Source organism: Coenobita brevimanus, chromosome 76 (genome assembly GCF_032717465.1).
Source record: "Coenobita brevimanus isolate Jiangsu-jjx chromosome 76, ASM3271746v2, whole genome shotgun sequence".
NCBI lineage: Eukaryota > Metazoa > Arthropoda > Malacostraca > Decapoda > Coenobitidae > Coenobita > Coenobita brevimanus.
Window position 1 is genome coordinate 10,717,244 of NC_137029.1, and position 24,479 is coordinate 10,741,722.

The 24,479-nt window shown below is 41.4% G+C and overlaps 1 protein-coding gene across 1 annotated transcript in view; it reads right to left on the reverse strand.

The window, feature by feature from the left end:
- Positions 1-24,479, reverse strand: part of LOC145408273 (uncharacterized) — a 35,100-nt gene that overhangs the window by 2,803 nt on the left and 7,818 nt on the right. The window contains exons 3-9 of the mRNA XM_080279042.1: positions 18,695-18,827; positions 17,331-17,526; positions 15,890-15,946; positions 14,001-14,199; positions 12,642-12,805; positions 10,713-10,916; positions 3,972-4,139 (exon numbers count right to left, since the gene is read on the reverse strand). Of these exons, the coding sequence (XP_080135168.1) occupies positions 3,972-4,139; positions 10,713-10,916; positions 12,642-12,805; positions 14,001-14,199; positions 15,890-15,946; positions 17,331-17,526; positions 18,695-18,827 (1,121 nt within the window). The remainder of the gene's footprint in view (positions 1-3,971; positions 4,140-10,712; positions 10,917-12,641; positions 12,806-14,000; positions 14,200-15,889; positions 15,947-17,330; positions 17,527-18,694; positions 18,828-24,479) is intronic.

The following is a 24,479-nucleotide window of genomic DNA, read 5'->3' on the forward strand; positions in this document are numbered from 1 at the left end:
GACTCGCCATACAACCTCCATGATGGTGTTCACTGTGGGCTGAAATGAGACTAAAGATAAACTAAGTCAACCTCATATGAGGCCGTCGATGCGAGAAAGGGCGAATCCGCTATCCCGACTGAAACCGAGATTCATACTGCAACAAGTACCTCAGTGTATATACTTTTGAATGTACGAGGATATTCGCCAAAAATGCCATTAGATTTTGGTCCGTCGGGTAGAGAGTAACAAGGTGTATTTTTCCTTGGCTTTGACAGTGTCGATTTCAGGGGAGAGTTTGGTGAGAGAGAGGATGAATATCCACACACCACAGGAGTGTTGGTGAGCAATGCAAGGCAGTCTTGACTCCCGAAACATCTACTGCTAAAATATAGCTGTTTGAATACATACATATAAAAAACAATGTTTACAGCCTTCACTTTCTTCATTTTGGTAAGTAACAGTGCCTACTTGAAACTAATATAGGCCAACTGTCAGAAAATGGCATCCAGGTTTGCAAACTTCTATGAAAGACCATAACTTACAAACCATTCATAATTTTCTTAGAATCTACATGTTTCTTAGTTTAATTTGACACAAAAACAACACTGGAACTTTTAAACTAACTTATTTATGAGTTTTTTTTTATTGCCCCAAAATTTAGTAACCCATGAAAATCTGTGGTATTTATTGAACTATTTTTGTAAAAATTATACACAGCAGACAAATCCTTGAAAAGTATACTTGGTGTAAATAACAACTGTGTAGGTGCAAAACATAACAATTTCCCAAAAATTTAATATCCCATGAAAATCTATGGTTTTTACCAAAATATTTTTGTAAAAATTTTACACAGAAGACCATTGCTTGGTACATATGATTGGGGCAAATAACAACTGTGTAGGTGAAAAATAAAACAAGTGAAACAGGCTGTGGCACAAAAGAAGAAAGCATACAATGAATGGATGAGAAATAGGGACGTGGAAGAAGTTGGGAGGCGGAAGAGAGAGTTATATGTGGAAAGAAAGAGGTGAAAAGATTAGTGAGAGAGAGTAAGAAGAGAGTGGATGAGGAATTTGGAAGGAATTTGAGTGTAAAGTGAAGGGACTGTAAGAAAATGTTCTGGAGAGAGGTGAAAAGAGTAAGACAGGGTGGAAGTGAAGTTAGCAGGGGAGTGAAAATTAAAAATGGTAGATTACTAGTGGAGAAGGGAGAAAAAGTGAGCAGATGGAGAGAACACTTTAAGGAATTGTTGAACGTAGAGGATGGAAGTAATGCGAGTATAAGTGGCTGGGGAATGGCTGGGAGAAGGAGGGAGGTGAGAAGACAGGAAGAAATCAGTAGGACAGAAGTTGTGGAAGCAATGAATTAAGTTAAATCGGGAAAGCCCCAGGAATTGATGGAGTGTGTGGTGAAATGCTGAAGCATGGGGGAGAGATAGTAGTAGAATGGATGTGGAAGATGTGCAGATTGGCCTGGGAGGAAGGTAGAGTCTCGGAGGATTGGAAGTCAGGTATAATTATTCCCTTGTACAAAGGAAGAGGAAAAAGAAGTGTGTGGTAATCATAGGGGCATTTGTCTTCCTAGTATAATAGGAAAAGTGTATGGTAGGATACTTATAGACAGAGTTAGAGAAAGAACAGAGAAATTAGTTGGAGAAGAACAGGGAGGCTTTAGGAAGGGAAGAGGTTGTGTAGATCAGATATTCATTCTTAGATCTTTAGTGGAAAAGTTTCTAGAGAAGGGAAAGAAGTTGTATGCGGCTTTCATGGATTTGGAGAAAGCATATGACAGGGTGGATAGACAAGGATTGTGGAAAGTGTTAAGAATATATGGAGTAGATGGGAAGTTGTTGAATGCTGTGAAGAGTATGTACGATGGTGCGAAGGCTGCAGTGCGTGTGGATGGTGAACTAAGTGAATTTTTCTCTTTGAAAGTTGGTTTGAAACAGGGATGTGTCATGTCTCCATGGTTGTTCAATCTGTACATGGATGGGGTAATAAAAGAGGTACAAGGTAGGATAGTGGATGTTGGAGTGGCCCTGGTGAGAGAGGATAGTGTTTGGAAACTCCCTGTACTGTTGTTTGCAGATGATACTGTGTTGTTGAGTGAAGACGAAGGGGAGCTGCAAGGCTTGGTGGATGAGTTTGAGAGAGTGTGTAAGAAACGGAATCTAAAGGTGAATGTAGGGAAGAGTAAAATGATGGTCTTTGAGAGAGGTGAAGTTAGTGAATGTACAGCGAGGTTGGATGGTGAGGAACTGGAAAATGTGAGTACGTTTAAGTACTTGGGTAGTGTGATGAGTAAGGATGGAGGTTTGGAGGGTGAAGTGCTTGAAAGGGTACAGCAGGGAAGAAAGGTTGCTGGTTCTTTGAAAGCAGTGATAAGAAACAGGGAAGTGAGCATGGAAGTGAAAAAGTTACTACATGACAGTATTGTGATACCAACTCTAACGTATGGAAGTGAAGCTTGGACATTGTTGGAAGGACACAAGTCAAGAGTGAGAGCAGTGGAAATGAGTTATTTAAGAGGCGCCTGTGGAGTCACGTGGAGAGACAGGCTGACGAATGAGGATATAAAGGAGCGTTGTGGTGTTGATGTGGATGTGATAGGAAGCGTTATGAGGAACACACTGAGGTGGTTTGGCCATGTGGAGAGGATTGAGGGTGAAAAACTGACGAAGCTGTATGTGAGTGAGGTGGAGGGGGGAAGAGGGAGAGGGGGAGGCCAAGGATGAGATGGACGGATGGGGTGGAGAGTTATATGAGAAAGGGGGGTGTGAGTTGGGAGCAGGGCAGTGAAATGGCGGGGGACAGGGCGACTTGAAGGCGATTTGTTTGTGGCCACCCCAAACGGGATTGAGGCGTCTGGCAATAGATAGATAGATAGATAGAATTGTTTATGGAAGTTCTCAGACTATGAAGCCATTTTCTGACCTATTTTAATTCGTCCCTTCTCGCACCAAGGGCCTCATATGACTTTGCCCTTGCTTGCCTAATCAGTTCATCATCCCTTTGTACTGGATCACTGACAAAAATCTGGTCGAAATCCGTCGAAGGGTTCAAAAGATATCGCTCTCATAAGGATAAATTAAGTTGGCCCCCATATGACCTTGACCTTTGATCCTTTGACCTTGCTGACCTAATCAGTTCATGTCCTCATATTGTATCACTGACTAAAGTTTGGTGGAAGTCAGTCGATGGGTTCAGGAGATAACGCGACCACAAGAATCTTACGAACGCAAGGACTCGCACACGCACGCACCCACGCACGCATGCACGGACAGATCAATTACTTAATGTCTGCTCCACCATAGGTGGGCGGAGGCCTAATAAGGCTAATAAGGCGTCATCCCACTATATTACGTCCATCTTAACTTTTCTTAAAATTGCTATCTCTGTCTCGAATGTTGAGCTGTAACGAGGAACTAGTATATGAAGCTAGTCACGAAGAAGTGGGGGTCAGAGAAATAAGCTGCAAAATGGCAAAACTCAGCCCCAGGATAAGCTGGACGAACTGCTACATGGGGAATAACTTTTTCGTTCCAATGACGTGTTTCGATATATTCTTCGTACCTCAAGACAATTTTACTTACCGTAACTGATGAAAGATCTTTTGCACTAAAAGAGTTAATCTAAGGTTTTACCTATTCCTTCCGGCTCGGAAAAGTCTACCAGAAGCTGAATAAACTAATCTGGAAACAGCAAGAAGAAAAAAAAAAATCATTAGACTAACTGGAATAAAGCTCGTGGACTTTTGACCCAATAATAATGCTGCCCAAATCCCTATAAAGGCGAAAGATGTACCCTATGTAGGATTTGTGAATGCACTGACTGCATTATGAACGTTGCTATAAATCCCCAGTAAGGACGGATTGAGAAAAGATAAAAATTTTTGTACGAACCAACTCAGTGATGAATAGCACCACTAATGCCCTTTAGTATTGGCAAGATGGATGAAGTATGTATGTGGGATTAAGGCTTGAGACGTACCGACTCCATGATGAATTCCGCCGTACATCCCCTGTAGTGTTGCGATGGTGGAGGACGTGGAGAGGTCGTCAGCATAGCCAGCTGATGCCGTGCCCAGAAGTGACACTGTGAAGCATTCCAGCATCTCTAACGGCATACACCACCACGGATTGGTCAAGAACGAGTAACCTGAAGGGAGGAATAATGTGTCAGACTGTCCTTATCATATACAGCACTAATGTACAGTATTTGCTTTCATACTACCTAATTCAATGCTTTTGTGCACAAGATTGTCAAAAATTATCATCAGATTTCAAAGAAATCTGGTGGATGGGTAGGCAATGGGTCAAGGAAGGCTTGACAAAAATTCTGAGGTGTATCTGCATACGAATGCAAGAATATATCATAATTTTTTTTATTGACGCTGAGACTGTGTAATAAGGCAGACGAAGATCATAGATAACCGAGTATATGAGACCTTGAAAGTGTTCGACATGTAGGAAAAAAGAATTACAACAGTAAAGAAGTGGTGCCAGGCACAACAAACCTCGCCCGACAGCAGTTATTTTATTGTTTTTAAATACTAATCCGTTTCTGCCATTTAGTCAGTGCACAACTGATGTCTAAGGTAATGGAGCAAATGTTTTCAAGTTAAGGCCTCTGAAAATCCTTGATCTTGCATTTGACCTTTCAAGGTCACTCAAGGTTAAAAGTCATGAAAGCTCAGCAGAAAGTCATGCTGCCAAATGAAAGCCCATGTGAGACTTCCCATACCTTCTATCTATCTATCTATTGCCAGACGCCTCAATCCCGTTTGGGGTGGCCACAAACAAATCGCCTCCAAGTCGCCCTGTCCCCCGCCATTTCACTGCCCTGCTCCCAACTCACACACCCCTCTCTCACATACCTCTCCACCCCATCCCTTCATCTCATCCTCGGCCTCCCCCTCCCTCTTCCCCCCTCCACCTCACTCACATACACTCTCTTCGTCAGTCTTTCACCCTCAATCCTCTCCACATGGCCAAACCACCTCAGTGTGTTCCTCATAACGCTTCCTATCACATCCACATCCACACCACAACGCTCCTTTATATCCTCATTCGTCAGCCTCTCTCTCCACGTGACTCCACTGGCTCCTCTTAAATAACTCATTTCCACTGCTCTCACTCTTGACTTGTGTCCTTCCAACAATGTCCAAGCCTCACTTCCGTACGTTAGAGTTGGTATCACAATACTGTCATGTAGTAACTTTTTCACTTCCATGCTCACTTCCCTGTTTCTTATCACTGCTTTCAAAGAACCAGCAACCTTTCTTCCCTGCTGTACCCTTTCAAGCACTACACCCTCCAAACCTCCATCCTTACTCATCACACTACCCAAGTACTTAAACGTACTTTTCCAATTCCTCACCATCCAACCTCGCTGTACATTCACTGACTTCACCTCTCTCAAAGACCATCACTTTACTCTTCCCTACATTCACCTTTAGATTCCGTTTCTTACACACTCTCTCAAACTCATCCACCAAGCCTTGCAGCTCCCCTTCGTCTTCACTCAACAACACAGCATCATCTGCAAACAACAGTACAGGGAGTTTTCAAACACTATCCTCTCTCACCAGAGCCACTCCAACATCCACTATCCTACCTTGTACCTCTTTTATTACCCCATCCATGTACAGATTGAACAACCATGGAGACATGACACATCCCTGTTTCAAACCAACTTTCAAAGAGAAAAATTCACTTAGTTCACCATCCACACGCACTGCAGCCTTCGCACCATCGTACATACTCTTCACAGCATTCAACAACTTCCCATCTACTCCATATATTCTTAACACTTTCCACAATCCTTGTCTATCCACCCTGTCATATGCTTTCTCCAATTCCATGAAAGCCGCATACAACTTCTTTCCCTTCTCTAGAAACTTTTCCACTAAAGATCTAAGAATGAATATCTGATTTACACAACCTCTTCCCTTCCTAAAGCCTCCCTGTTCTTCTCCAACTAATTTCTCTGTTCTTTCTCTAACTCTGTCTATAAGTATCCTACCATACACTTTTCCTATTATACTAAGAAGACAAATGCCCCTATGATTACCACACACTTCTTTTTCCCCTTTTCCTTTGTACAAGGGAATAATTATACCTGACTTCCAATCCTCCGGGACTCTACCTTCCTCCCAGGCCAATCTACACATCTTCCACATCCATTCTACTACTATCTCTCCCCCATGCTTCAGCATTTCACCACACACTCCATCAATTCCTGGGGCTTTCCCCGATTTAACTTTCTTCATTGCTTCCACAACTTCTATCCTACTGATTTCTTCCTGTCTTCTCACCTCCCTCCTTCTCCCAGCCATTCCCCAGCCACTTATACTCGCATTACTTCCATCCTCTACGTTCAACAATTCCTTAAAGTGTTCTCTCCATCTGCTCACTTTTTCTCCCTTCTCCACTAGTAACCTACCATTTTTATCTTTCACTCCCCTGCTAACTTCACTTCCACCCTGTCTTACTCTTTTCACTTCTCTCCAGAACGTTTTCTTACAGTCCCTCCACTTTACACTCAAATTCCTTCCAAATTCCTCATCCACTCTCTTCTTACTCTCTCTTACTAATCTTTTCACCTCTCTCTTTCTTTCCACATATAACTCTCTCTTCCGCCTCCCAACTTCTTCCACGCCCCTATTTCTCATCAATTCATTGTATGCTTTCTTCTTTTGTGCCACAGCCTGTTTCACCTCTTCAGTCCACCACGCTGTTCCTTGCACCCCCCTCCGTCTTCTCTTCCTTCCACACACCACATCACATGCTGCACATATTTCTTCTGTAAATATCTTACACACACCTTCCACGTTTCCCATCTGCTCCAATTCATATTTGCCCAATCGTTCCTCCACTTCTCTCTTATACTCTGCCTTTTTCTCATCCTCTTGTAACCTTTCCACTCTCCTTGCAACTATTCCTTCCTCTCTTCTTTCCCTTCTTCTATTCCTCCATCTTACTTGCATTCTAATTCTGGCCACCACCAAGTAGTGGTCAGAAAGTCCACTCCCCCAACCTCTATACACTCTTGCATCCTTTACACATCGCATCCTTTCATCCACACACACATAATCAATCATTGCCTTCCTTTCATTCAGTTCACCACCCACCCTTCTCATCACTCGCCATGTATACCTGTGGATCATTTTATGCCTGAAGAGGGTATTGGCTATCACCAACCCCCTCCCAGCACAAATGTCCAATAACGCACTCCCATTCTCATCTATCTCAGCAGGCACACCCCACTCACCAACTATTCCATCCACCTTCACATTTCCAACTTTACCATTCATATCACCAATCAAAAACACTCTCTCATTCCTTCCAAACTTTTCCATGCACATTTCCACATTTGTCCAGAACTCTTCTCTCACTCTTCTAGCACGATCTTGCGTTGGCGCATACACACACACAATCGCCCACATTTGTATTCCAACTTTCAACTTTACCCACACAATCCTTGACCCAACTGATCCATACTGTCTTATGCTCCTCTTCCATCTTTTACTCACAACTATACATACTCCTTCCTTTGCCCTCTCATTCTCACCTACTCCTGCACATATACCCCATCCATACTCCCATTCTCTCACACTTTCTCCTCTCCATTTTGTTTCAGTTATTCCACATACATCCACTTTCGCACCCTCAAGCACCTGGACAATCTCTCTCTCTTTCACCTCATCATTCGCTCCTCTTACATTCCATGTAGCCATTACCAAGTCCTTTGTCCGGTCCTGGGTCGTCATCGTTTGGTCAGTCCTTGTCCGAGGCTTCTTGTTTGATTTTTTAGTTAATTGTTTTCCGGGGAGGGGCACTAACCCTCCGCCAACCCTTTTAGTCGCCTTTTACGACAAGCAGGGATACTGGGGGAGTATTCTTGAAACCCCCCCTACCCCCATATCTTGATAATAGTAAATATATCTTCAACGAACTTCGAGTAACAGCCCCGTGAATATCCCTGACCTTGAGTTTCACCTTTCAAGGTCACTTACGGTCAAAGGTCAAGGTACCAATAAAAACCCATATGGGATTTCCTGTACGCTGATAATAGTAAATTTCTCTCTATCTTCAACCAGTTTTGAGTTATAGCCCCCTGAACATCCGTGATCTTGAGTCTGACCATTCAAGGTCAATCAAGGTCTAAGGTATTGGTGCCAAATGAAAGCCCATATTGCAAGTTCCTGTATGTTCATAATAGCAAATATCTCAATCATCGACCGTTTTCAAGTTATGGCCCTCTGAAAATCCGTGACCTTGATTATGACCTTTCATGGTCACTCGATTACTTCCAGACTTTAATCACTTTCTTCGGGGACCAGTGCCCACAAATCCTTGAAAGTTTCACGTAATTTTATTTACCCGTTTTTCCGTAATGTTCCTAACAAACAAACAAACAAAAACAAATTCGACCAAAAACAATACCTCGTCGAACTCCGTCCGGGAGGTAATAATAAATTGCAATGACGTTGCCTGAGGCACGCAATCTTTGCGTGCCTTCTAGCTGCTGTTGTTGTTGTTGTTTTTATTGTTGTTGCTGTTGGTGGTGGTGGTGGTGGTAGTGGTGATGTGGCTCCAGGCTCATCTGGACATGAAACCGGTGACCGGCAGCTACACCTGCCCTTTCCATGCAGTTCACCATCCATCTTCCGACGCATAGGAGTGAAGTTGCGGAGTATTTCTGTATCAGACAGCAGAAGCTCCTAGCCAAATCGATGCCTCCTCGAGAATATCCAGCCACAATACTGACGTTCCGCAATGGATCGTGGATGATTCAGGGACATAAATTATAGAGACACTCTAACGTATTCCAGGACTGCAAACGGCATACACAGTCAGCTGTTAATCAAAATGAGTAACTTGGTGATAAATATAATATCCCACAAACAGCACTATATACCATGAAACCTCAGCGGAAAAGATAAGTCTGGAGTCGAAGCAGTTAGTGTACTATCCTGTCACAGCTGGAACCCAAGAAGTGACTAGAAGTGTTTCATCATTTAGACACTGGTGTAAAAGTAGTGTGGTCTCTCTCCCGGTTTAGATGATCTGGACTATGGTAGACCCTTGGACGCTCGTATACCCTCGGCTCTCTGGGACCCTTGATGGGGTAATAAAAGATTGGTTCTTCATTTATCCGCAGAGAATCCTTACTTGGAGGCTGGGATGTGTGCGGGCAAAATAATAATTGCAACACAAAAACTTCAAGAGAGACACTCTTGAGGCTCTTGAGTGAGAGATAAAAACCAATAAAACTCTAATTTCCGATATCAGAGCAATATCATGTTGAATATTCAGCAGCGTTCTGTGAAATGGAGGTGTTACAAAATCGACGGGAGGTATCAACAATGACATATAGTTTATGACATCACATTGAAATGGTCAGGAATTAGAGCAGGAGATGGAGTTAAAGAAGAATGTGTGTACAGTGTTGGAGAGTGGATACAAAGAGAAACAATGTGCTGCGTGAAAACTATACGTAAAAGTTCAAGTATGTGGGCACCAGAGTTATGGAGAGTTAACTTAGATGGTAAATTCATATGAAGTAGTAGTACTTCATATGAACTTACGTTCATCTGAAATGTTAACTCAGCGGAATGCAGGCTGAAGCTATCCTTCTCCTGCAGTCCACCACCCTGTTTGGGAGGGATATGGATGGAACTGAGGAACAGTTGTATTACCGGGTAGTGGAGCCACCCTGTTATATCGGTGCCACCACGTGAAGGCGTCCCTCTTCAGCACCATATGAGGAAAACTGATAAAAATACAATGTCGAAACGGGTGTATGTGAAATAAGCTTGAAGGCATGGTGTGTCAGAGAGCAAGGTATAGGAGATGATTAGAAAAATGATAGGGGATCGACTTGGGTAGATGAATTTTGTTAGGAGAGGTGCATAAGAATGGTTTGGTTCCCGCTTTTAAACCTAACAGTCATCTTACTGACTCCATGTGGTAGGTTGAAGAGGTGTGGATGGCTATGCCTGTAAAGCTGGTTCAGGATTCCGAGGTTTTGAGCGATGAGTGACTCATTTCATTGCGTGTCCTATTGATTAGTTCTCCTTTTATCATGTTTTTTTTTCTTGCTCATGGGATCGTGACTCACCAAATCCCTGTGGAAAGAGAGAGAGAGAGAGAGAGAGAGAGAGAGAGAGAGAGAGAGACAGGGAGAGAGAGAGAGTGAGTTCGGGATGATGACGATGATCAAAATATTAACATTACAGTCTCGAAACTGTACGAGATCCTATTATGAGCACTGTAACCAAGCGCCTTATGACGGTTGCCCCCACCGTGGACATTACTTTTTCCTGTTGTGACTGGCTTGCACATGCCTGGCCTAATGTGAGCTTGTAAATATTCATACGGATTGAAATGAAATATCATTAGGCTTGTTGGGAACCGCCCAAGTGCACAGTAGCCTACTTTCAGCTGGGAATTTAAGAAACGCTAAAAAAATATGCAAACTTTTTCTGTGTATTTTTGTTATTCTTCTTTCTTTAGGTGCATTTATTCAGGTTAGGGAAGACATCTTGTAGAGAATCGGTTAATGAAAAATCTAAATAATCATCCAATTCGTAAGATCTAAGTTGAATCAGATCGTCTGTTGGAAGGAAAAATAAAATGAAAAATGAAATTGTTTGTTGTTAGCAAAATATAATTATTAAAAAAAAAAAAAAAAGTCGTGAGAAAATAGGGGTTAACAAGGACCCACCTATCATACGGAAGGCATAGACCCCCAATCCAAGGATGATGGTGTTTGCATGGCCCAGTCTGTTTATTATATAGCCCGACACTATCAGTATCGGGATCCCAGCACTTGTACCCACCGCCACTGTAATGCCCATCAGAGACTTTTTGGCGCCCAGGTCTTGAAGCAGCCAGAAGAGGAAGGTGTCAAGCAGGCCAACGAAGGCACCTGGTGAGAAAACGAATTGTTCATTAATTTCATAGTTTCTTTCTCTACTGTTTGGCGAAGATTTCAGTTCATTTGCAACTTTTTTCACATAGGTTAGGGGCGACTAGCACCAAATTCTAGTGTTATGCTTTGCAAGAAGGGGAGGCGATGGCTCAATCGATAGAGAGGTGGCCTGCGGTCCTGCCGGACCCAGATTCAAATCCCGGCTGGGGCAGGGAACAGTTTAAGGATTTGAATTTCATAAAGTCACAGTTTACTGATCTACCAGAAGATCCGCCGACATGTAAAAACACCTCCGCATACCAGTACACCAGTCCTGTATGAGACAGCCCTAGCATGTACTCACTACGGACGGTGGGTGTTAGCGCCGAAGTGGTGACATGTAGAGAAGTATGGTGTGTAGGAGGACTACTGGGTCTTGGGAGCAGGCTGTGAAGCCTATGTCCAGAGTTGGACACATAAAAAAAAAAAAAAAAAAAAAAGAAGAAAAGAAAAGAGAGAGAACTCTGCATTCAAGGTGGGGAGGCGGCAATTTTAGGCCAAATTTCAGTAAAAAGAGTATAGTCATTATCAAAGTCATCATCTGGACATTTTTCTCTCCAAAGAAAAATTATATACACAAGTGTACACATGCACACAAGCAATATCATCGTCATCATCTAGACAGTTTTCTCTCCCAAGAAAACTTGTATACACATATATACACATGCACACAAGCAATAACATATAAATGTCCACACAACACAGGAACTACATAGACACAAACAAAACATTTACAAATTAATTTGAAAAAGACATGTGCAAACATGCAAATGATAACACATATTTTGCACACACACACACACACACACACACACACACACACACACACACACGGCATTATATATATATATATATATATATATATATATATATATATATATATATATATATATATATATATATATTATATATATATATATATATATATATATATATATATATATATATATATATATATATATATATTATATATATATATATATATATATATATATATATATATATATATATATATATATTTATTTATTTATTTATTTATTTATACTTATATATATCGATAGACAGAAATAGATACAGATGTACAGACATGCAAAAAAATCCACCTGATTGAAAAAAAAAAAAAAATCTGTCGATTAATTTCAAATCGTACTGCTTTTGTACACGAAAGCATTGTTACTTTTTCCTTCCTTATATGCTGCTTCTACTGAGACGTCGGAACAGGACGCTGTCCAGCAGGCCGACGAATACACTTGCTTGAGAAAGAGAAAGATGTAATATTTTTAACCCCTCGTAAAAATATGTAACTAAATTTACTATATTACACACAAAACCGGCGGTACGGTCAGTAGAACGTGCATCTGTCTCTGCCTGACACGGGCTCAGTCTAACCCCGAGGCGGACATTCAAATGGGGGCAGTAGTATGTCCTTTCATGTGACTTCACATGTTCACACCCTGGCCAGATTTCCTCGACGACATATACAGACTCTCCCACTCACTCACACAGGCACTCCAACACACTGTTCACTAGCACTTCTCACCCTACACACAAAAGTACAAAAGTGAGATAACTCTCAGTGAACCCAGTGAAATGGCACATACAGTCATTCACAAATCTCAGTGGCAACAGCAGAAAAAAACTTAAGAAAAAGAGTACATTTATTTAAGGTTTACTGAATCTCACCTGTGATCAACATAACCAGCAAAAACGTCAACACCTCAGCTTTCTTGAGCAGCACCTTAATGTCCTTGGTCACTTTGTTCGATGGCAAACGGAATTCCAAGTCCAAGCTGATGATCACCAAAGCAGCCACAAGCTTCATCCCAAAGTACAGGACGAAGGCTGGTCTGTGGAGGCCAGAAGAAAAGAGCTTAATATCAGCTTCCCAAACCCTAATCCCCACCTTGATCCTTTGAGCTTAGTGATTCTTTTAATGATTAATACTTGCTGCCTCAAGATGATTTTAGTTATCTTTGGGTGAAATATTCGAACAAGATGGGTCTTCATCTTAGTCTTCACTAACCCCGACACTGCAAGACCTAAACTAGACTACTTTAACCAACAACATAACCTGATCTAATCTCATCTCACCTAACTTACCTGAGCCTAATCTAACATAGCCTAGCCTGGGGTCACATTACCTAACCTGACTAAACCTGGCTTAACCACGCTTCACTAAACCTAGCCTAGCCTAACCTAACCTAACCTAAGGTAGCCCAAACTAAACAGGCCTAACGTTACTTAACCTGACTTAACCTAGCCTGACCATAGATAATATAACCGAATCAAACCTAACACAACCTAACCTAATCCAGCCAAAATTAGCTAAATCTAACAAAACCAAACCTGATCCGAACTTATATACCTCAATGGACCACCACTGCTTCCAGGGAACACTGCTTTACCGTGGTGAAAACGCTTGTGTATCCCAGTGATCAGTGGAGCTATACAAGACAGCAGCGGCCATATGAGGCAAGTTCATTGTTTGTGATCAGAAAAAATTGGTTCCCCTCTCAGATATTGCCTGAGACAGCTTTGCGAGGTATCGGCTCAAACCTCCTTTCTGAAATACCATGACAAAACCTATCAAGGCAGCGGCATCTATAACATCCGTTGATGCAACAGATGATATTGATGAGTACACTAGATAGTAAAGTTATCACGATAGAGCCAAGGTGAGCACTGAATTACTGATATCGGAGCATTGTAACCCGCTAAACCACCAGGCCACCTACCTATAATCCTGCCATCCACTTATACCAGAGAAGTCACCCAAGTGTACACCAGTTTCAGTGCTGACAATGGAACACCTTAACCCGCTAGACCACCAGGCAACCCACCTAAAATACTGCGCTTTGCTTTTGCCAGAGAATACATTCATGAGTGTGCCAGATATATTAGTGACATTGGAGCACCTTAACCCACTAGACCACCCACCTGTAATCCTGCCGTCTGCTGTTGCCAGAGAAGACATCCATGAGCATGTCGGATACAGAACTGGGACTGGGGCACTTTAATTCCCTAAACCACCAGGCCACTCACCTGAAATCCTGCCGTCCCCTAATGCCAGAGAAGACATCCATGAGTTTGCCTGATATAGGAGTCATCACGATGGCGCCAAGGTTCGCGTAGAGTGATTGAAGGCCCAGGTCACCCTTGTACTGGCGCAGGATGGCCATGGTGGCTCCCTGAAACACCGCGTGGCACGTTGCTGCCACGGCACGGTCCAGTAAAGACAGTTCTCGTTACAAATCAGGAATTTGTTCTAAAATATCATCTTGACCTTGTTCTCACCTAACAGTATCACAGCTTTTTATTTCTCTTTTTACTTTAATACTGCTACTACAAATAATATTTAGCGGTAGGTGGGGCGCTCACCATCCACTCGATGTAGTGCTGCTTTGGGTGTCTGCCCTTTCCTCTCTTCCTTCCATCCTCTTCTGTCTTTCTTTCCTTCATTCTTTCCTCTTCCTTCTGCCTACGGGTGACTTTACACTCCCTCTTCTGTCTTTCTTCCCTATACCTTTCCTCTCCCCTCTGCCTATGGGTGATTCTCCACTGAGTGACACGCCAAATGATTTTCTGTACACCAGGAAACCATTTACTACTCTGGGTGGTAATCATATAGCCAAATTACGGCGCCTAATGGTTTAGTGGGTAATTAAGGCGCTTCAATCGGATTGAACCTGTGTTGTTTTATATCCAAGGGGTGGTTGGGGTTTATTGTTCACGTATTGCCACTCAGCGATAAGTGAGGCTGGTCACTCATCTTCAATGTCCGGACCAACTGCCTAGCCCCGGGCTCCTACGCTCCACATGGGGCGGCACAGGATTGGATGATGGATGGATAGATGGATGGACTACTACTACTACTACTACCACAACAACAACAACAACAACAAATTATTATTATTATTATTATTATTATTATTATTATTATTAGGGCAGTGGATGTGGGGGTGGCTCTAATGAATGAGGGTGAGATTTGGAAGCTTCCGGTGTTGCTGTTTACTGATGATACAGTACTGTTGAGTGAAGATGAATTGGAGTTGCAAGGTTTGGTGAATGAATTTGGGACAGTGTGTAGGAGGAGGAATCTGAAAGTTAATGTAAACAAAAGTAAAGTTATGGTGTTTGAGAGGAATGAAGTCACAGAGTGTGCACTGAGGTTGGATGGTGAGGATATGGAGAATGTGAGTGCATTCAAGTACTTGGGTAGTGTGATGAGTAAGGATGGAACTTTGGGGGATGAAGTGCGTGAAAGGGTACAGCAGGGAAGGAAGGTTGTTGGTACACTGAAAGCAGTGATGAGAAATAGGGAGGTGAGTATGGAAGTTAAGAAGTCACTGCATGATAGTATTGTGATCCCTACCCTGACGTATGGAAGCGAGGCATGGACCTTGCAAGAGGGGAACAAGTCAAGAGTGAGAGCAGTGGAAATGAGTTACTTGAGAGGAACATGTGGAGTGGCGTGGAGGGACAGGTTGACGAATGAAGAAGTGAAGGAACGCTGTGGGGTGGATGTGGATGTGGTTGAGAAGATTAGGAGAAATACGCTGAGATGGTTTGGACATGTGAAGAGAATGGAGAATGAAAGACTGACTAAGAGGGTGTATGTAGGTGAGGTGGAGGGAGGGAGAGGGAGAGGTAGACCGAGGATGAGGTGGAGGGATGGAGTTGAGAGGTATATGAGGGAGGGGGGGGTGAGTTGGGGGGAGGGTAGTCAAATGGTGGGTGACAAAGCGACTTGGAGGCGTTTTGTCTGCGGTCACCCTTTGCGGGATTAGGGCGTCGGGCTATAGATAGATAGATAGATTATTATTACTAGTATTAGTATAATTATGAAAATTCCCACATCCCAGTGGGAAGTTTTCTTGATTTTGTCGATACTGTTATTTGAGGGAAGATCTAAATCCCTGACATTTGCATACCGCTTGAGCTACTGCCTTCATTCTTTGCCATATTATAGTACTGGTTGATTGCTTCATCTGACAAAATATCCTCCTGAACCGACTGCTGGAACCCGGATGGGATCCGGAAAAAAATAATAATAATAATAATAATGTGACTCAAAAGCTCAGGAACCATTTAAGCTAGAAGGCTGAAACTTGTATGGCATATACCTAGGACATGGCCAAAATGCAATGCTTAAAATAGTCCTGATCAGATTATTATCGCCAAAGGTCCAATATTTTTTGCTACTCCGGAAGAGAGAGAAGTCACCTGATTTTACATGAAGGAAAAAAGCTAGAGCCACAAAACCTGGTGGACTTACAAATCTTGATGATCTAGGGTCACATGTTGAAGATCAGTGGCCTTAACGTCATGGTCCATTTAGAGCTCGGCTTCTAGTAGGCAATGGCTGTAGGACTTTTTTTTTTTTTTTTAATCAGAATTGTCCTTGGACAATTTTATGGCATTGTAGTTTTTACTCTTATCATCATTATCAATTCGCATCAACATCATTATTACATTTATTATTATTATTATTATTATTATTATTATTATTATTATTACTGTTGTTGTTGTTACTGTTGTCATTTTTGCAGCCAGTGTTGAAAAATTGCGGAAACTGACCAATCAGATTTATGAGTAAGTTAATCCAGATTCAACTGGCAACTTTTCTGACATTCAGTAGTGATATAATTCCTCTAACTGGATGACTTTTTTTCTATTTTCTTTTTTCTTTCTTGAGAGGGGACTATTTCTTGGTACCATTCAATGATCAAATTCATCATCAGCCAAAAAAATAGGGCTGTGATAGAGTTAATGGAGACTGTTTCTTCATGACTAAAAATTTTGGTTAATGTTGTATCACTTAGTAGTTGCAAAGAATTAAAAAGGGATAAGAAAGACTTACCCTAAGCGACTCCCTGTAACTGTCTGATGGTAACGAAAAATAAATTAAGGATTACCAACTTCCTGAAGACAATGCAGGATGGTCTAAACACAGCTAAAGTATACTAGATGTGTCCAAATTGCAGTGATAAATAATGAACATACAGGAAAACAGAATCCAATACCTTGTGTGTGTGTGTGTGTGTGTGTGTGTGTGTGTGTGTGTGTGTGTGTGTGTGTGTGTGTGTGTGTTTGGCTTATATTTTGGCCCGATAAACTGTTTTAAAAGGTAAAAAAAAAAATCAATGAATAAATACCTCTACAAATAAATAAGTGCATGAATTCATAAACAAGGTAACTGGGAGTATTTGGCCAAGGAACAAATTTAACAAGTCTGAAAGGAACTGGTCAAGAAATAAAGGAACGGCGCCAAGATGGAAAAGTGTTTGGATGATGAAAGAAACTAAGAAACTTCAGTAGGTCGCCGGACTAAGGTATGGAGACATAAATGTAGACAGGGTGCCACTGACATACAGGCCACGAGTTCATTGGTGAGCCTGACGCCCATGTAGGTGAAGAGCGTGGTGTACGGACTAAATTCTTGGATGCTATTGGTGTTGGTACAGAGGCCTTTGCTTGGCACATATCCATCACACATCATCACACACTCTCTGTCATCCCCATCATCGTCTTTAAGCTCGCTACTGCCTGGGTGCTTTATATCTGCGACCTGGAATAAAATAGACTGTGTTAGACTACATCTTCTAAAGAAGTCTGTATTACCACTATCATCATCATCATCATCATCATCATCATCATCATTATTATTCTTGCTAATTCCTGGGTGCTTTACATCAGTGGCCTTGAATAAAATAACTTTGTTAGATTACATCCTCTGAAGAAACCTCCATTACCATCATCATCATCACACTTATTTCTGACCTCGGCCAAATGAATCACGGCGAGCCAGGGAAATGGACCCAGGACCTTTCATTTGTGGGTCGAGTATTTTTCGATTGCGCCACAGCCACTCTTTTTGAAATGAAGCAAAGATGAAAAGGGAGGAAAGAGTAAAGGACAGAAGTAGGTGTGTGTGTGTGTGTGTGTGTGTGTGTGTGTGTGTGTGTGTGTGTGTGTTTTACATGCACCTTCTAGACAGAGCCACTCAACTTACTTTTTTTTTTCTTTTTTTTTTAGACTGCCTGGTCAGACAATACCAAAGACTGTACTGCACATTCAATTTTTTCGTCCACCTTAACACTCTCGGGATCCTCGAACTAATTTAGCTGGGGCAAATCGTCTGGCGTTAGGTGTAGTAGACTACTCAAGTAAAGCCGACAGTAAGAGTTAAGGTACAGAACCAGATGTAACACTGTCTCGAAAAAAAAAAAAAAAAAAAATCGTCTTACGTTTCTTGGAATATAATACTAGAGTTGTCCTGACCATAAGAGTTAACGGGATCAAAATTAACACTATTGCTATGACAAAGTTATATGTCTCGTTATAGCTGTGCATTCGAGGTAGAGACATGGCAATTCTTGGCCAAAATTATAGATGACAGAATACGAGGTTAGGTCTGACATCCATCCATCCATCATCAAATCTTGTATGGCGCCATCAGGAGAGTGAAGGACTGGAGCTAAGCTGCCAAGTCTAAACATGTAAACGCTGTGGTGAACAGTCGCTCGTTCTTGAATGGCATTATGTTAACAATAAACCTCAAATAACCTCGAACTAAAACTGTATGCTTTGTTTGTTTGTTTGTTTGTTTTTCTTTTTAAGAGCGTGGTCTTGCTATGAAAAGAAATGTTGTGGTAGTGTTCTCCGATTCTTCCTTCACCACACTTATTTCCCAACTAACCTTCAGGATTAACTCTAATGAACGCTATTTTTCTTACCCCTGAGGACGTAGTTAGAGTGAGTGGCCATGCTGTGACGAGGAGTGTTGTGGTAGCGTTGTGGTTCGATCCCTCTCTTACAACACTCACATTCACGACACGATCACCACCTATGTCCACAGCATCTTTTGTTCTGCAAGGGAAGTTGGGGGAGTTAGGGTACTTGTCAACATCATCATCACTATTACTACTTCTACTACAGCATCAGCATTATCAACTACTACTACTACTACTATTGCTCCTGCTGCTGCTGCTGTTAGTACTATTCATCAATATCATTATCCTCATTAACGCAACTAACAGTATCCTATTATATATCTGTAACAAGAGAGACTGTAAATGACCAAGCTAAAGGGCAAGTCTGGTTTAATGAAGAATGCTGGAATGTCCATCGTAACCCGCAAAGGATGAGGAAAATAATCATTCAGATGGTTTTGGCTTGCATTACTCTGACACACAAATGGTGGTTTGCTCTGAAAAGGAGTTTATTTGGTAATGAAAACTCTTTGCCCCCATTATGTAAACCAGACAGTTCGGCTATAAACAACCCTTCACAAAAAAAACAACTGGTTTCAGTTTCTGAAAGTAAGTACTATGGAGTGATCTGGAAGTTTCACTGCATCATTCTTGTTTTCCTTTACACTAGGAAACCATTTACTACGATGGGTGGTAACCATATAACCAAATTATGGCGCCTGGTGGTTTAGTGAGAACGGCCTCCAATCGGATTGACCCTGTGTAGGCTTATATCCAAGGGGTTGTTGGGGTTTATTGCTCACGTAATGCCACTCAGGGATGCGTGAGGCTAGTCGCTCTCATTTTAAATGTCAGGATCAACATGCCTAGCCACAGGCTCCTACGCTCCTCGTGGGGCAACACTGGAATAGATGATGAATGAATGAAGATCTCATCCTTTCCACTGATTTTAGAAACTCACAGAAGCTAACCGAAAATTAGATGACTTCTGGAAAAAGCTAAAGAGCCTGCTACTCTAGCTCTGGGTCACTCTTTCTGTTTGTATAGTGGTTGAGGGATTCCTGCCGTATAACTGCTCTGTACACAAATTTATGTTCTTGCATTTCCCATACTCTACCCGATCTCCTTTCAAAGTCAGAGACAGAAGCAGAGTTCACGAATGAAGTTGGCACACTGTTCCAGTTAGTTACGACCCTGTTACAATATATATATATATATATATATATATATATATATATATATATATATATATATATATATATATATATTCTTATACTGAGTCCTGATCTGTTTCCCAAGATTTTCCTACGGTGGCCTCGCGTTGCAAAATCCTCACGTCTCACAAAAGAGATTCCCACAGACTTCTGGTCATACATTCCCCACAGAATCTTATAGCAATCAGCCATGTCTCCATGTGAGCGTCTATACCCAGAGTAGGAAGGTTAAGTTTTTCAGACTCCTGATAAGTCACTTAAGGTGGGCACAAGTTTTGTTGTTCGGCAATGGACATTTTCAAGTATATATCCCTAACCTTACAAGGACACCATACCTGATTCATATATTACAATGTGGTCTCACCAAGACTGTTTAGAATGGTAAACATTTTTGATCTAAGAAAAAAAAAAAACGAAAAAAAAAAAACAAGAAACGTGGTTGCCTTATTTATCTATTTTGCCAGATTTCAAATCCATGTCGGTTCCTACCTATTGATCTTTTCCTATTTGAATTCCATTCATTTTCATACATTATGCAATTTTTCCACATTAGTTTTCCCAATTATGAAACTGCATTTTTGTGGATGAAACCTCAGGATCCAACTCTTCGACCACTGTTTCATCTCTTCTAAGTCTTCCTGCATCTTATTACAGTCCGACCTGACATATTTTTAATAACAGTATAATAGCATATAAAAACACTTCTTTCTTCTTCACTGTGTCTGGTACATGATGATAAAAATAACAAACAGCAAAGGCTCCAACACTGACCCCCTTTGAAATGCCACTGATTACTTCCTTCCGATCTGCCGCCACACTATTCGCAATCGCCTTCTGCTTTCTGTCCTTTAAGAATGATGTTATCCAAAAGAGAATTTCTCCTCTGGTATTATAGTATTTCATTTTTCAATTAAACGGCAATGTGAAACTTCCTCTAATGTTTTCTGAAACTCACAGCAGGCAGCAGTCACGGTTCCAACTTCGTCCCACTTCCTAGTCCATTTTTCTAGTAGCCTACAGTGATCAGTTGGAATGTTGTGGATCTTCCTGATGCAAAAACCATACTGTTTGTCACTGAGCTAATTATTTTCTTTCATATACTTAATTATTAGTAGCCATAATACTGATTCCATAATTTTGCATGTTACACTTGTCAGGCTCACAGGTCTTTAATTGCAAGGGTCGCTTATTACTTTTCTTATGTATAGCCTTAATGTTTGTTCTTTTCCAGTCCGTTGGAATTTCACTGTTCTTGAACGAACACTATCTTTCTATCTATTGCCAGACGCCTCAATCCCGTAAGGGGTGGCCACAAACAAATCGCCTCCACGTCGCCCTGTCCCCCGCCTTTTCACTAATCTGCTCCCAGCTCACATCCCCCTCACTCATATACCTCTCCACTCCATCCCTTCATCTCATACTTGGCCTCCCTCTCCCTCTTCCCCCCTACACCTCACTCATATACACTCTCCTCGTCAGTCTCTCACTCTCCATCCTCTCCACATGGCCAAACCACCTCAGTGTGTTTCTCCTAACGCTTCCTATCACGTCCACATCCACACCACAACTCTCCTTCGCTTCCTCATTTGTCAGTCTGTCTTTCCATGTGACTCTACATACTCCTCTCAAATAACTTACTTCCACTGCTCTTACTCTTGACTTCTGTCCCTCCAACAAGGTCCAAGCTTCACATCCAAATGTTTGAGTTGGTATCACAATACCGTCACGTAGTAATGTTTTCACTTCCATGTTCACTTCCCTGTTACTTATCACTGCTTTCAAGGAACCAGCAACCTTTCTTCCTTGTTGTACCCCTTCAAGCATGCACTTCACCTTCTAAACTACCATCCTTACTCATCACACTACCCAAGTACTTAAACGCACTCACATTTTCCATTTCCTCCTAATCCAACCTCACTGTACATTCAATGACTTCACTTCTCTCGAAGACCATAATTTTACGAAAACTCAAAAAAGGATTTCCAGTGGATCAAGGTTCTTAATCATAATTTTCTTAAGTACTCCAGAATGAAATCTTTCCTGGCCGAGTGAATTTTCTATTATTTGTTTAACTTTGTCCATAATGATTTCCAATGTAGATTTTATTGGCGCAGCCTTCAACTCAGTAGATTACGTTCAGGTTCCCTGGTAATTACACTACTCACGTAGTTTGCTAACACAACTGCCTTTTCCTGATCATCTTTCGTCTTAGCCCTCTTTCCGTCATCTGTGTACAGATCACAAATACTTGTTGACGTATTCTTCGTCGTAGACTGTACATACTTCCAAAATATTTTGTGATATGTCTTTGTATTTTCTGCGACTGTCCTCTCCTTATCCATACTTTCTCTCCTTGTCATATTTCTTACTTCATTATTTAGTCCTATAAAATCCTCTTAAATGTGCATATATTCCCTGTCACCATTGCCCCTACCATTAATCTTCATCCATCTTTGTCTCTCCCACAGTCTTTGTTTAGAACTATTGACTTACAATATCTACTGAATTATATGGATTCATTTGGTGGTAATTATCCTGATTTTATACTGTCTGTTTTTAAAAGGAATTAAACTATTAGTACTCAAACTCGCTTCTATTTTTAGGATTTTAATCTTTCTTAATATTTCCTCCGTATGCTGACGTACTGCTAACGTTATCCCTGTTTGAAAGGAGTAAACTGCCACTGTTCTGGCTAAAGAATATACACCTGTCTCTACTACTCCGGTTTTTAGCGCAGATGGTTTGAATCTAGAAAGGGTATGTGCATTAGCGATACTATTTTTGTTCCTACACATTATATGACCTTGTTATTCGTACAGTGTTCCACTAGAATTGGGATTCTGTTTTAAATATTAGTTCTACGTTCTTTACATGAAAATCTTAAGTACTGTTAAATCTTGTATCTCTCAAGAAAAAGTGTTAAGCCTCTGCTTTTCTTTGTTATTACTACTGATAGCCACGTCGGAGTTTCGTCGAAACCGGTAGCGTATTCTAACCATAAGTGTTTATAGGCTCTCAGTGTGTTCTGAGAGAACCCAGGTCTCCAATATTCTGAGGAATGATATATTATGAAATATTAGCTGCTGTGACCAGTGAGGTATGAAGCTAAGCGCGAAAATAATTATAATTTGAAGCAGATCTAGGAGATTCATTCCATTACATAATGAAATTACAATCAACGACTCTGATCTGCGAATGAACTCCAGTTATGCGGCAGGGTGTTCTCTTTGGTGCAAAACTCGCTTGATATATACTACGCTCACTTGCTTCATCAGTACCCGAGAATTTGTCCTCCTGCCAAAATATATAACAATTATTTAAATAAAAAACAAGTATCTGAATGATGCTATTGTTCGAATTTGCTTTTATTCGTTTATCATGACTTTCTTCCGGTACAGGTTTACTGTCTAGCTCTTTGCTTTCGAATCAGTCTAGCTTTTGGGTGATGTTTTTAATAAGCTCAGGATTCTGTCGTCTGATCTGAGTTTCTATCTTGAACATCATCGTCTTGTTGTCTTTCTGACAATATTAGCATACTGTTTCTTAAAGATGACTATCCTTTTCATACTAAACCTACAACACTTTCCCATCGAGTCGCTGTAATCATATATTCATAAACTTAAATAAGACACTTTTCGTTCTACGTCTGGAATGATTATTACTTCACGGAAACCAAACGAGGACTTAACTCTCCCTTCCTCGTACAATTTCATAACACCAATTAGCATACTATCCAAAATATCTGAAAGCCTCATTTTCAACAATATCACATCCAGTGTCTCCTCTGCGCCTACACAACACTGATTTAGACGGTTGCACTCAAGAAACACGTTACTGACAACGTTACGTCACAACAAGAATCGGACGGCATCATCTCCGCGACACCCACACAATGCATACTTGACAACAATAGATATTAATTAAACTTTTGATGTCACTCGCTGGAGCACGCAAACTAATCACAAAGATATACAACACAAACGTGGAGAACAACACCAAATGCTGGCTTGTCTTCTATTTGTTTAGGAAACAAGTGCATGCTACTTTCCGAGGGAAGTCATCATGAACACGAAATTTCTCTAATGGTGTTCCACAGGGCTCCGTTCTCTCACCCACACTCTTAAACCTATACGTGCTTGATATCCTCACACCCCAATCACTCACAAACACTGCCTCATATGCGGATGGCATCATCATTGCAAATTCACACTACACTACACACAGAGCCTGCACACTGCAACAAGACCTCAACACATTGAAAAATTGAGCCGAGGACAACAGGCTGACGATCGCCCTAGCCAAATCCTCTACCACACTCATCCCCAGCAGGACACATGAATGCAGGTGCTCCACTCACATCACACTTAACAATGAAGAGAAAAGCCTGTTCTTTACACAGGAAAAATCATCCAATATATTACCATTATGCCGGGAACAGAACCCGGGTATGCTGCCTGGCTCTTATCTAAGGGTCCCGGGTGCGATTCCTGGCATAATGGTAATATGTTGGATGGAGGAACATTTAACAATGTAAGTGAGCCACACGCCACTTCCATTAACATTCTTGGAATAACATATGACAATGAACTCACCAT